Here is a 14,221-nt window from a genome sequence, read left to right as displayed (position 1 = left end):
AACATGGTCATTTAATAACATCCAAAAAGGGACTATGAATTTTTTAGTCCTTGAAAACAAACCGGAAGGTACTTTTTTGGGATTAGGAACTTTTTTAGTTAAGACTAGAATTACGAAGCAAACACGGTCTAAGGGCATGTACAATGGGGGCAGCACCATGCTGCTGCCCCGCCGGTGCACGTAAGCAAATGGAGTTGAAACCATCGCTTCAATCAAGCACCACCCAACGCAAAACTGCCTCCTATGATTTATATTGGCCCCACTTAGTTAATTTTCTATCCAACTTTCCACCGTCATCATCCTTCACCTTGCTTTTTATGTGTGTGGGCAGTGTGGTCCTCCTGCACTTTGTCAGGCAAGAGGCGGACTCCTCTGCAGGAAGTGGTTTGCCTCTGCAAACATTACCTTTAGCTGAGTTGGACTCTGTGAACCTACGTGGTATGCTGGGGCACCGGTCCAGCGTGGCCCGTTGGCCATGCTCTAAGAGCCCCTGACCCGACGGCAACGATCCCGGCGGAGCCGAAACCTGGCGCGCTTGCGTAGTATCGTCGTGACGCGGACAAGTTGAGTTCAACGACTGTACTGATGGGTCAAAATCAGCCACTTGCAGCAGTACCCTTTTTCTTTCCTCAAGTTTTTCCTTTTTTGAACCGCTTCTTTCGCGAAGTTGCATGGCAATCCCGGAGCTGTTGTTTGTCGATTGTGCAGCCAGCTCGTGCCTCAATCTCTTCCGCTTTCTGCCAGAGACAACCATGCTGGGCGGCTACCTCCTCGCGGTCGTGCTGCTGCCGCTGGCCGCGGCCCAGGGGACGCAGTGGCAGTCCACCACATGCGCCAGCGGCGCCTACGCGGCCAACAGCACCTATCAGACCAATCTGGGCCTGCTCGCCGCGGCGCTACCGGCCAACGTCTCGGCATCGCCGGCCGGCTTCGCCACGGCCACCGTGGGCGTGGTGCCGGACCTCATCTCCGCGCTGGCTCTCTGCCGTGGCGACGCCAACGCCTCGTCCTGCCGCGCCTGCGTCGCGGCGGGCTTCCCGGGCGCGCAGCGCGGCTGCCCCAACAGCAAGGACGTCGCCATCTACCAGGACGACTGCGTCCTCCGCTTCTCCGACCAGCGCTTCCTGGACTTCATAGGCGTGGAATCCCCCGCCGGCACCTACTCCTCGGACGAGGAGAACCTCACAGCCCCTGCGGCCTGGTTCAACGCCGCCGCCCTCGCGCTCCTCAACGCGACGGTCGACCAGGCCGTGGCCGCTCGCGGCGACCCCGCCAAGAAGTACTTCGCCACGGGCGAGGGGAGCTTCGACGCGACGTACTACCCGAAGATTTACGGGCTGGCGCAGTGCGTGCCGGAGATGACGGCCGCGCAGTGCCGAGGCTGCCTCGGCGGCTTCATCGGAGCCGCGCCGTGGTTCTTGTTCCAGAACGGGAAGTCTGGCGGCCGAGCTCTTGGGGTTTGGTGCAACCTGAGGTACGGCGTGAACCCGTTCTACACGGGCGGCGCCATGGTGAAGCTCTCGGCGCCGCCGGCACCAGCACCCGCAGCCGTGCCTTCGATTGCTACCGCAGAGACGCCAGCAGGTCGGGTCTGGTTCTCGGTTTCCCCATCTGGCGCAAATTCCACATCATTCCACGTACGTACTACTTGAAAACTCCGTTTGATGTTGTATCCATTGTTTGATTTCAATGCAGGGAGGAAAGGGAGAGTGGCAGGGATCTCTACAGGCGCCGCTTGTTTCGCCGTCCTGATGTTGATTCTTGCAGTCTTTGCTTTTATTCGCTTCAAGAGAAGAAAGGCCAAGAAGCATGATGACTGTGAGTAACTGGTCAACTGCTTGCTCAAAGCACTGGATATTATTGGCACTACAAACTGTAGTGGCGTCTCTTATGTGTGTGTGGAACAGCATTTAACAAAATGGCGAGGGGGAAGTGCACTATCTACGATTTTCCGACGCTGCAAGAGGCAACCGGAAACTTCTCAGAGAAGCATAAGCTTGGAGAAGGCGGTTTCGGAACTGTATACAAGGTAAATAGACAAGCTTGGAGAATGCAGGGTGAAACTATTTGGCGCACTCTGTCTGTTCTTCTACTGAAAAATAACCTCTGCTTCAGGGAAACCTCCCGGACGGGCAGGAAATAGCAGTGAAGAAACTTATAGATGGTGCTGGTGCTGGACATGGACTGGATCAGATCCGCAATGAAGTGCTGGTGTTGGCACAGCTCCAGCACAAGAACCTTGTTAGGCTACTGGGGTTTTGCTGGCATCAGAAGGAGATGCTACTTGTCTACGAATACATCAAGAACGGGAGCCTCGATAACTTCCTTTTTGGTATTTCCCTGCATCCTTTCCACTCACATCTCCATATACTAAAAACTCTTTCAATGTTCCTCTGAGTTATCAGTTTGTACTACGTGTTTCAGAATATTGTGAGATTTGAAACACGGAACTACTCCCTCCGTCCCATAATATAAGAGCGTTTTTTACACTACACTAGTGTAAAAAACGCTCTTATATTATGGGACGGAGGGAGTGGTACTCCCTCCGTCCGGAAATACTCGTCGGAGGAATGAATGTATCTAGATGTATTTTAGTTCTAATACATTCATTTTTAGGCATTTCTCCGACAAGTATTTCCGGACGGAGGGAGTACTATATTAGCTGGTACGTCAGGTCTCATGAAAAACTAGCCGTTGGTTGTGATACAAAATTGTCCACCAAAATATGCCGAGAACAGAGGAATTATTTTTTTTTAGAAAAGGAGGATGACCCCCGGCCTCTGCATCTGGGCGATGCATACGGCCACTTTATTAATTATTCTCACAAGACCTTACAAAGTAATACAACAGTAAGACTAAAGCCGCCATATAAGCAACTCTATCCAGTTGATGAAGAGGCGCAGATAGCCTGGGCCTAATACCAAACAGACATCGCAGCCAAACCTAATATCTAAGACCTGAGGTCCCATCCAGGACGCCTGCCGGGCATGGGTCTCACCGGTCTGGCGTGCACTCAGAGGCCGCCGCCGCCAACTGCCACCGCTCCATCTTCAGAACTATACTGATGCATCAACCTTGCTCGGTCCAGCTGTCGTCGACGCCACCACAACGTCCAACGGCACCTCCTCCCTACACGCAAACAACTCAGCATGTCGCGGTCGCCACTGATACACATCAGCACCATGCTGCCAAGTACCACCAGCCGACATAGCTTGAAGTCTTTGGAAGATCTGTCGTGCGTAGCACCTGCCGACCAGGCATGACAAAGCGTAGCACCTGTCGGTCAGGAATGACTTGACATCTCCACCGAAGCTCCGTGCAAGATGAAGCCGCTCCACCTCCAGCCTCTCTGAACGGGATGGGAGCACCCCAGGAAGACACGGCGAAGAGTTGGGCACCACAATCACCACGAGAGCCGGACCAGCCGACCGCCATGGCGAAGCGACACCACTAAAGATAGAACCGCCGCCATCAGGAACGCCAAGAACACGCTGCAGCTGTCCCACCTCCCCGCGGACCCAAAGCGGCGCCTTCAAGAAGGTGACGGAGCAGGGCACCGCCGCTGCCCAACCAAAGTTGTGAATTTTCACCCGGGTGCAGGGGGAGGACGAGGGGGAGGGAGCTGGATCTCGAAGCCGCCTTCAAGAAGGAAACAGCGCCTAGAGCGCCGCCGGCGTCGTGGCCGCCGCAGCCGGCCAAGAAATTACTCCGATTCAGAGCTCCCAACCCCACATCCACGCAGTCCGCCACCGGATCTGGCCGGACTAACGAGGAGGAAGCAGCAGCACGGGGGCGCCGTCTTCAGATCTGGCGAGGAGAGCAGCAGGGGATCCCTCCACGCGGCGCCCGCATCCACCGCCAACTCGCCGCCCGCGCGGCTGAGTAGACGCCGCCCTCAACTCCGGCGAGCGCCGCCCGCCGCCAGGACGCCGCTGCCCTCACTAGCAGAGGCCGCCGCCTCAAACCCTAGGCCCGAGCCCGAGCGGCGTCGCGGCCGAGGGCCTCGCCGCCACCCTCATCGGCGGCCGCGCGGGGGACCCGACGCCCGTCTCCGGCGGCGGCGAGGGAAGGAATCGGGAAGGGGAGGTCGGTGCCCCCGAGTCGCCCTCGAGAGGGCGACGCGAGGGAACGGGACGAGGGAATCGCTGTCGTATCTTTTAAAAATGGGAGAGAATTTCACTTTCCAGCCTCTGCACCAACTAGGGATGCATACGGCCATTTTAGTATGAGTACCAAGATAAACATGGTCCTCAGATATTTTTAAATGAGTATCAAGATATTTCTTGATGAGTGGTTTCACCACACACCAAACTTGATCCTCAATAAACGGGGGAAAACCCCCGTGCATCACCTGTCAATTCTAGGAATTGAACTCGGGTCGTTAGGCTGCACAACCGCATGCCCAACCACTGAGCCAAGGCTCTCTTTGCAGAACAGAGGAATCATGAAGTGAGTTGTTTGGAAATACCTTCTTTAATAGTCATTCATACTCACTGTAGCATTTCTGGAAAGGAAGTTGCTACAGGTCCATACCGTAGACAGTTAGACTAGTGCAAAGTACATTCTGTTAGTGTAAGAAATTACTGAAGTTTCCATTAGCAGCTCCTGATAAAAGTTGAACAATACGTTGCAGTAGATGCTAGTCGAAGAAACACACTAAGCTGGGATGAAGAGTACAACATCATTCTCGGAATTGCCAAGGGCATAATGTATCTTCACGAGGACTCGAGCGTAAGGATCATCCACCGAGACCTGAAAGCTAACAACATTCTGATTGATGATGCCATGGATCCGAAGATTGCGGACTTCGGGTTAGCTAGGCTGCAAGTCGGAGGCCATACTCAAACCATGACAGCTAGAGTTGTTGGAACATAGTAAGCAACTGCATACAAAAGGGCTTTCACATATTTGCAGATATCAAGATATGTGTTTCTAACTTTCTATGCCTAACTGATAATCATCTGCAGCGGGTATATGGCGCCAGAGTATGCAATACATGGAAACGTGTCGCCAAAGATCGATATTTTCAGCTTTGGTGTCTTGGTGCTTGAAATTGTAACCAAGAGGAGGAACTGTGGCTCCGATGATTGCGAGACGGACACGGTGAATCTCCTAAGTGATGTAAGTGGATCTGTATATCGCAGCAAGCCCGCAACCTTATTATCATGGATGAAACATATCTTTCGACTAGTTTCAAGTAGTAACAAACTGACGTCAATAGGTATGGACTTGTTGGACCAAAGGGACGATATTACAGATGATTGATGAATCACTTGAAGGACACCCCCGAATCCAGGCGCTAAGATGTATCCACATTGGGTTGCTGTGCGTCCAAGCAGACCCTGACGACAGGCCTGACATCCCATCCATCATCTTCATGTTGAACAGGGAGGACATGGAGCTTCAGCCACCGGCACAGCCTGCATTCTTCTTCGGGGAAGACTCAAACTCACCTTCTCCGCCATGCCAGCAGGGCATCTACGTGTACAACCGCTCTGAGGTGGTCTTTGAAAACACCTCTGTGAATGGGCTCACAATTACTGACGCATATCCTAGATAATTTCTTTTATATATTGTATCTTAGATAAGCGAAAGACAAACAAGAGCGGTTTGGAATATCATCAGGGTTTGGTTCTTGGATAAAAGATGCACTTTGAAACACCCAAACAACAAAATGAAGTATATTAAGCAACTAACTCGATGACCGATCGCACAGAAATGAAGCCAGGGAGATGCTAAGTTCTGGCATACAAAAGGTCTCACTACATTGGAATTAAAATCAGAGTCTGATTATGGTACATCAAATCTATATGGGCGTTAAATCGAGTGAACGCAACAGTCCAGATTCGTTTTACTGCACATGATTTTGTGTGGGCATTTTCATCATTGCACCGTTTCAAACCGCGTCCTTGTTCCCTCTCAAAAGTAGTCCAAGGGTAAAATGGGAACACAAAAGAAATCATTTTAGTCAAAATGTTCTCCTCTGCTAGTGTGTCGTCCTACACCGGGGGGAGCTAGGGTTTGAGCCCTCACTGGCAGGATCGAGCCCTGCATGTGTCCCCACCTTGCCAGTGGCACTTTGCCTTCTCTCTCCGGCCTACTCGAAGTATATGTTGGGCCCTAAATGGCCTCAATTCGCCATGGGCCTTTAACATGCCGAAAAGGCACACTGGACTGTATATGGACCCAATAACACCACTGGCCGCTAATAGACCACAAAAGCAGCTCGGTCCGAAAAATGGGCCCAAAACACGACAGACCGTCAACATGCTAAAAGACACATATATCGGGCCATAAAAGGGCCAAATAAAACCGCAAGCCATCAATAGGACAAAAGACACTTGGCCGCAAATGGGCCCAAAGAAAATACCTGACGCTAACAGGCCGAAAGACACATCAACCTGTAAATGGTCCAAAGTCAACACGGTTTGTCAATGGGCCGCAACTATCGACGGACCATAGTAATGCCGAATGTCCCATAGACTGTTGCCGGGATTAATTGACACAAGTCGTAGTGGGACTTAAGCATGCCTTTGACTGGGTCGGTCTTTTTAACTAGTTCATGCCACATATCGTCGCTTCATAGGCGCATGTCGGCATTGGACAGGCGATACTTGTTCGAATGAATAGTTGACACATGGCTCCGTTGATGATTAAGGGGCCGACACATGGAGGATTAACAATGGTCAACGTCATTAATGGGTATTGTCGGTGTCAAAATCGGCAGATCGCGGGTAGGGGGTCCCGAACTGTGTGTCTAAGGATCGAAGGTAAAAGGAGGCAGGGGACACGATATTTACCCATGTTCGGGCCCTCTTAATGGAGGTAATACCCTACTTCCTACTTGATTGACTTTGATGAGTATAGGGTTTACAAAAGTTGATCTACCTCGAGATCGTAATGGCTAAACCCTAGATGTCTAGCCTATATGACTGTGATTGCCTCTAAGGACTAACCCCTCCGGTTTATATAGGCACCGGAGGGGACTAGGGTTGCAAAGTTGAAGGAAATATGCCCTAGAGGCAATAATAAAGTTATTATTTATTTCCTTATTTCATGACAAATGTTTATTATTCATGCTAAAATTGTATTAACCGGAAACTTAGTACAAGTGTGAATACATAGACAAACATAATGTCACTAGTATGCCTCTACTTGACTAACTCGTTGAATCAAAGATGGTTAAGTTTCTTAGCCATAGACATGAGTTGTCATTTGATTAACGGGATCACATCATTGGAGAATGATGTGGTTGACTTGACTCATTCCGTTAGCTTAGCACTTGATCGTTTAGTATGTTGCTATTGCTTTCTTCATGACTTATACATGTTCCTATGACTATGAGATTATGCAACTCCCGAATACCTTTGGAACACTTTGTGTGCTACCAAACGTCACAATGTAACTGGGTGATTATAAAGGAGCTCTACAGGTGTCTCTGAAGGTACTTGTTGAGTTGGCGTATTTCGAGATTAGGATTTGTCACTACGATTGTCGGAGAGGTATCTCTGGGCCCTCTCGGTAATGCACATCACTATAAGCCTTGCAAGCAATGTGACTAATGAGTTAGTTGCGGGATGATGCATTACATAACGAGTAAAGAGACTTGCCGGTAACAAGATTGAACTAGGTATGGTCATACCGACGATCAAATCTCGGGCAAGTAACATACCGATGACAAAGGGAACAACGTATGTTGTTATGTGGTTCGACCGATAAAGATCTTCGTAGAATATGTAGGAGCCAATATGGGCATCCAGGTTCCGCTATTGGTTATTGACCAGAGAAGTGTCTCGGTCATGTCTACATAGTTCTCGAACCCGTAGGGTCCGCACGCTTAACGTTTGTTGACGATATAGTATTATATGAGTTATGTATGTGGTGGCCGAATGATGTTCGGAGTCCCGGATATGATCATGGACATGACGAGGAACTCCGGAATGGTCCGAAGATAAAGATTGATATATGTGATAATAGTGTTTGGTCTCCGGAAGGGTTCCAGAATTCACCGGAAGGGGTTCCGGATGTTTCCCAAAATGTTTGGGTACGAGAACACTTTATTTGGGCCAAAGGGGAAAGCCCGCAAGGTTTTTGGAAGGCGCAAAAGAAAGTTTTGCGGAGTCCAGGGGCCAGACGCGAGGGTCCCTGGCGTCTGGGTCCAGACGCCGGGAACCCTGGCGTCTGGCCCTGGAGTCCGGGAAGGACTCTTGCCTTTCGGGTGAAACCGACTTGTGGAGGCTTTTACTCCAAGTTTTGACCCCAAGGCTCAACATATAAATAGAGGGGCAGGGCTAGCACCAAAGAAACATCAAGAAACACCAAGCCATGTGCCGGCAACCCCGTCCCCTCTAGTTTATCCTCCGTCATAGTTTCCATAGTGCTTAGGCGAAGCCCTACGGAGATTGTTCTTTACCAACACCGTCATCACGCCGTTGTGCTGCCGGAACTCATCTACTACTTCGCCCGTCTTGCTGGATCAAGAAGGCGACGACGTCATCGAGCTGAACGTGTGCTGAACGCGGAGGTGCCGTACGTTCGGTACTTGATCGGGGTGGATCGTGAAGGTGTACGACTACATCAACCGCGTTGATAAACGCTTCCGCTTAGCGATCTTCAAGGGTATGAAGATACACTCCCCCTCTCATTGCTATGCATCACCATGATCTTGCGTGTGCGTAGGATTTTTTTTTGAAATTACTACGTTCCCCAACAAAAGTCGGTTTAGAGAGGAAGGAAACTATACATCCGGATGCCAAGTTTGCCATCCACGCCAAGGAGAGTCCCGTCCGGACATAGGAGAAGGGCTTCTATCTTGTATCTTCACGGCCCTTCAGTCCTGCCCATGTCACATAGGCCGGCTCCCCGAGGACCCCATAGTCTAGGACTCCCTCAGTAGCCCCTGAACCGGGCTTCAATGACGATGTATCCGGCACGCAGATTGTCTCGGCATTGCAAGGCAGGTTCCTTCTCCGAATACTCCAAAGCAGTCTTCCACATATGATAATAGTATTCGGCTCTGTTTAATAATTACATCCTTAAGCTGTAAGGCTAAAATTACTCGTAACAAAGAAAGACACGTCCATAGGCGATCTTTCCGGCGAGGCGTTATGTCCTGGCCTCATTAGTATTCTGAACCGTTTTATGGCCCCCACTTCATGTTTCGAGGCACGGTCATAGGCACGTCTTGTCAAAGCAAGGATCATGTCCCTTTATCACGGGATTCCTATTAATAAGGGTTTGGGTAATCCAACCGTGCCGTTCACATGTTCCCTTGGGAATATGCGAGATTTAAGGCTCCGGGGAGGGGGACGCTTGATACCCACTACCTTTATAAGAAGATAAAGGTCCGTCTTTTTACCGCATGCCTTCTTCCTCCTCTGCCCATCTGCCATTCGAGCTCCAGCACCCAAGTTCCAATCTCTTCCATTGCCACCCAGTACTCCAGGCATGTCGGATCTGGGGCACATAGGGCAAGTGGATGGCTTCCTCTGTTACAAAGGAGAACATCAAGGAGCTCTGGGAAGCTGGGTACCTGGCCGCGGATATAATCCACCGTCTCCCTGCTAAAAAGCAGATCATTCCCACTCCGAAGACTAATGAGAGGGTAGTGTTCATCCCCCATTTCCTTCGCGGGCTAGGGTTTCCCCTCCATCCTTTTGTCTGCGGTCTTATGTTTTACTATGAGTTAGATTTTCATGATCTAGCCCCAAATTCCTTCCTCAACCTTTCAGTGTTTATCGTCATGTGCGAGGGATTCCTCCGCGTCCCTCCCCACTTCGGCCTATGGCTCAAGATCTTCAATGTGAAGCCGAAGGTGGTCGAAGGCCAACACGCGCAGTGCGGCGGCGCCATGGTGAGCAAACTCCGCAACGTCACCTGGCTAAAGGGAACCTTCGTGGAGTCCGTCAAGGGATGTCAGTAGGGGTGGTTCTATATCACAGAACCCCGCGATACCACATGGGCCGCCGCTCCTGAGTTCAAATCCGGGCCCCCGATGTGGCTTACATCCTGTCTCAATAAGGGCCTAGATTGGGATTCGCCTGAGGAGGTGACGATGTTGGAGAGCCGTGTCAAGGGCATGATAAACAAGAACACCAGCCTTGCCAGCATGATCCAGGTGATGCTTTTTCGTCGGATTCTCCCTTGTCAACGCCGGACCCAACATATGTGGGAATTCGACCCGGCCAGTCCTCGGACCCTGCAGCGGTTCTTCGTCACGATGCACGAATACATATGGAAGCTACTTTTCAAGATTCAAAAGTTGTAGCCGGAAAAGATCGAAGACCGCGGCCTCGACTGCGCTCGTCCGGCTACTCCCGTAAGTCTTATGATGACTTTAATTTGCAAATCCAAAGAGTATATTGAACTTTCCATTACTCCCACAGGGCTGGACAAAGAAGGCGGAGCAAATCCAATGTCCAGCTTCGTTGCTCGAAGACCCAGTTATCCCTTTGTTGACGAAGATGCTGGTTCCGACGCCATATCAGGCGCCGGAGAAGAAGGCCAAGAAGAAAGGCAAGGAGGCCAGAGGCGACCTCCGTTGTAAGGGCACTTCGGACGTTATATCCGAAGATACCGAGACCTCCTCCTCTCATGATGAAGATGTAGAGGAGGAAGAGAGAAATTCTCCCCACAAGGGGGGAAGGAATAAAAGGGCGGCTTCCGCGGATCTAGAGGCGGAGTTATAAATCTCCTCCACTACAAGAAATCTCGTCCCGATATTTAGAAGGTAGAAGGGAACAATGCGGGGTATTCAGCACGCAGGCGATCCTCGCATTCCCAAGTGGCTTTGTCTTCAGAGTGATGCGACCACTCGACTTTGAGGAACTTAATCGCCTTCTGACATGTGCGGCGTTCAGCTTGGTTGAGAATGCGGATCGAATGCTCTTTATAGGAGAGGTCCTGTTGCAACTCGAGCACTTCATGATCCACCGCTCGGATTGGGTCCTTGAAGTAGGGGCGGAGTTGTGACACGTGGAACACATGAGAAAGGTTTGATGGAAGCTCCATTTGATATGCCACTTTTCCACGCCTTTCCAGAATAGTGAAAGGACCAATATAGCGAGGAGCACACTGCGTCTGCCTCCTCCACCATCTAGGCAGCCAAGACTTCCAGCTCCACCACCCCGAGCTCCTGCTCCCACTCCCAATAATGGTATGTGCTTCATGTGTAGTCAGCCAGGACACCGTGCTAGGGAATGGAACCAGAACCAGAATCAACTGGCCCTTCCAGCAGTTGGTCGTGGTAACAACCAACCTCGCAACAACAATGACAAGTCTTATGGTCGTGTTCATGCCAACCACGTTGATCTGAATGAAGCTCAGGACCAACCTGCTACCGTGATGGGTATACTCCTCGTAAATTCAGTACCAGCATCCGTTTTATTTGATACTGGTGCATCGCATTCATTCATGTCAGAAGATTTTGCATACAAGCACTACCTTAAATGTGAGGTCATAAGCACTCCACTAGTGGTAAAAAAACCCGCCGACCAATGTCAAACCTCTATGGTTAGTCAAAACATTCCCATGGAAATCGAAGGGTTGGAATTCTATGCCTCTCCCATTGTCCTGAAGTCGTGTAACATCGACCTCATTCTGGGTATGGATTGGTTGAAAGCGCATACTGGTTCTATAGTTTGCGCCACTAAGACCGTACATCTGCTACACCCTTCTGATGAAATTATAAGCTACAATGCTTGTCTGGTTCAGAATGCCGAGGCAAGGCTTTATGCGTTGAATGCACTGAACGCTACACCACTAGAGGGCATTGAAAACATCCCTGTCGTGCGTGAATTCCTTGACGTCTTTCCTGAAGAGCTTCCAGGGATTCCCCCTGCCAGAGCTGTCGAATTCATCATCATCTTGAAACCAGGCACCACTCCTATAGCCAAACAGCCCTACAAGAAGCCGCCGCATGAACTCATTGAGCTTAAGGAGGAAATCGACAAGTCTCTACGAAGTGGTTGCATTCGCCCAAGTTGCTCTCCTTGGGGAACACCTTCTCTCTTTGTCAAGAAGAAGGATGGGACAAACCGATTGGTCCAAGACTATTGCCCTATTAACCAAGCTACCATTCAGAACAAATATCCTCTTCCTCGAATCAATGATTTGTATGATCAACTGGCTGGTTCGTCAGTGTTCTGTAAACTCGACTTGAGGTTGGGTTACCACCAGATCTGTGTTCGTGAAGAAGATATCCCAAAGACCACATTTGTGACTCGCTATGGTTCATACGAGTACACCGTCATGTCTTTTGGATTAACCAATGCTCCAGCCACCTTCTCTTGTTTGATGAACTATATATTTATGGAATACCTCGACAAGTTTGTCGTGGTTTATCTGGATGATATCCTTGTATATTCCAAGAATGAAGAAGAACATGCTGAACATCTTCATCTTGTTCTGGAAAAATTTAGAGAGCATCAACTCTATGTCAAGTTCTCCAAGTGTGAATTCTGGCTTCCCGAAGTAACCTATCTTCGGCATGTCATCTCCAAGGATGGTATCGCCGTCAACCCCGAGCGAGTTCAGGCTATTCTCAATTGGACTCCTCCGAAGAATGTCAAGCAAGTCAGTAGTTTTCTCGGACTCGCCAGCTATTGTCGTCGATTCATCGAGAACTTCTCCAAGATTGCTAGACCTCTGACTAACCTACTTCATAAGGGTGTCAAGTTTGAGTGGACAGAAAAGTGTCAGGAAAGTTTCCAGGCGCTCAAAGACAAGCTGACCTCTGCCCCGGTGCTTGCTCCTCCAGATACTAAGAAGGACTTCGTAATTTATTGTGATGCTTCACGTCAAGGCTTAGGCGCTATACTAATGCAGGAGCGTAAAGTGACTGCTTATGCCTCTCGTCAATTGCGCCCTCACAAAGAGAACTATCCAGTTCATGACCTCGAGCTTGCTGCTTTTATCCATGCACTAAAACAGTGGCGACATTACCTTCTCGGTAATCATTGCGAGATCTTCACCGACCATCAAAGTCTGAAGTATCTATTTACTCAACCAGACCTGAACCTCCGTCAACAGAGATGGATGGAGACTGTAGCAGATTTTAACTTGGGTATCTCCTATACTCCAGTCAAGGCTAATGTATTGGCTGATGCCTTGAGCCGCAAATCTTACTGCAACCACCTCCAGGATCACAAGGTTCAACCCTCGCTTGTTGAAGAATTCAGAAAGCTGAACCTCCATATTGTTCCTCCTGGTGCACTCGCTCCCCCTCCCCCAGGGTTCCAAAAATGAACCTCCATGTTGTTTCCCAGGGTTCTCTCAATACCCTGGTTGCTAGACCAGATCTTGTGGACACCATCAAATGGATACAGAAATGTGACGATGAAGTCGAGAAGATCAAACGCTATCTCGCAGAAGGAAATCCCTCATTCTTCACTATTGCTGATGATGTCACCTTGTACTTCAAAGGCCGCCTAGTGGTTCCGAGTAAGAGGGAAAACCTGAATCTGACTCCAAGGGTTATGAAGGAAGCTCATGATACACCTTTGTCTATTCATCCCGGTAGCACCAAGATGTACCAAGACATTCGTCAGAGATTCTGGTGGTCTAATATGAAGCAAGACATTGCCCGTTATGTTGCTGAGTGTGACGTTTGCCATCGTATCAAAGCAGAACATCAAATGCCTGCTAGAACTCTGCAACCTATCTCTATTCCTTAATGGAAATGGGACCATGTTGAAATGGACTTCGTCACTGGTTCTCCCAAATCGCAGAAAGGCAATGCTGTTATTCTTGTCGTCATTGACCGGCTTTCTAAAGTTGCACATTTTTTCGCTGTCAAAGAAACGATCACTGATAGTCAGCTGGCAACCCTCTACATGTCCAGAATTGTCTCACTTCACGGTATTCCATTGGTAATCAGTTCAGACCGTGGTAGTTTATTCACTTCAAGATTTTGGGCAAGTTTCCAAGAAGCTATGGGGACTCATCTGTCTTTCAGCATTGCTTTTCATCCTCTCGCAAGGGCAAGTTGAACGTGTCAACCAAGTTCTCGAAGACATGCTTTGAGCTTGTGTTATTTCCTTTGGCAAGAAATGGGAGGAATCTCTCCCATATGCTGAGTTCTCTTATAATAATAGCTATCAAGCAAGTCTGAAGATGGCCCCCTTCAAAGTGTTATATGGACGAAAGTGCCGAACCCCTCTGAACTAGTCAGAAACTGGGGAACATCCACTCTTCGGTCCGGATATTATCCAACATGCCGAAG

General features: G+C 49.7%; 1 protein-coding gene across 2 annotated transcripts; it reads left to right on the top strand.

The window, feature by feature from the left end:
• The first annotated feature begins 687 nt into the window (after window positions 1–687).
• On the top strand, window positions 688–5,710 carry LOC123044626 (putative receptor-like protein kinase At4g00960). Of its 2 annotated transcripts, none has more exons than XM_044467429.1 (7): window positions 688–1,584; window positions 1,696–1,818; window positions 1,908–2,029; window positions 2,116–2,332; window positions 4,637–4,874; window positions 4,968–5,121; window positions 5,222–5,710. In XM_044467429.1, the coding sequence occupies exons 1-7, from the start codon at window positions 753–755 to the stop codon at window positions 5,558–5,560; spliced, it is 2,025 nt and encodes a 674-aa protein (XP_044323364.1). In that variant the 5' UTR covers window positions 688–752; the 3' UTR covers window positions 5,561–5,710. The 2 variants fall into 2 exon arrangements, with proteins under 2 accessions (XP_044323364.1, XP_044323363.1); XM_044467428.1 differs by having other exon boundaries at window positions 689–1,584; window positions 4,634–4,874; window positions 5,222–5,701.
• Window positions 5,711–14,221: the final 8,511 nt, after the last annotated feature.

The sequence above is a fragment of the Triticum aestivum genome, chromosome 2B (genome assembly GCF_018294505.1).
Source record: "Triticum aestivum cultivar Chinese Spring chromosome 2B, IWGSC CS RefSeq v2.1, whole genome shotgun sequence".
Lineage (NCBI taxonomy): Eukaryota > Viridiplantae > Streptophyta > Magnoliopsida > Poales > Poaceae > Triticum > Triticum aestivum.
The sequence above is the reverse complement of the archived record's forward strand: the minus strand, read 5'-3'. Positions and strand labels throughout refer to the sequence as shown.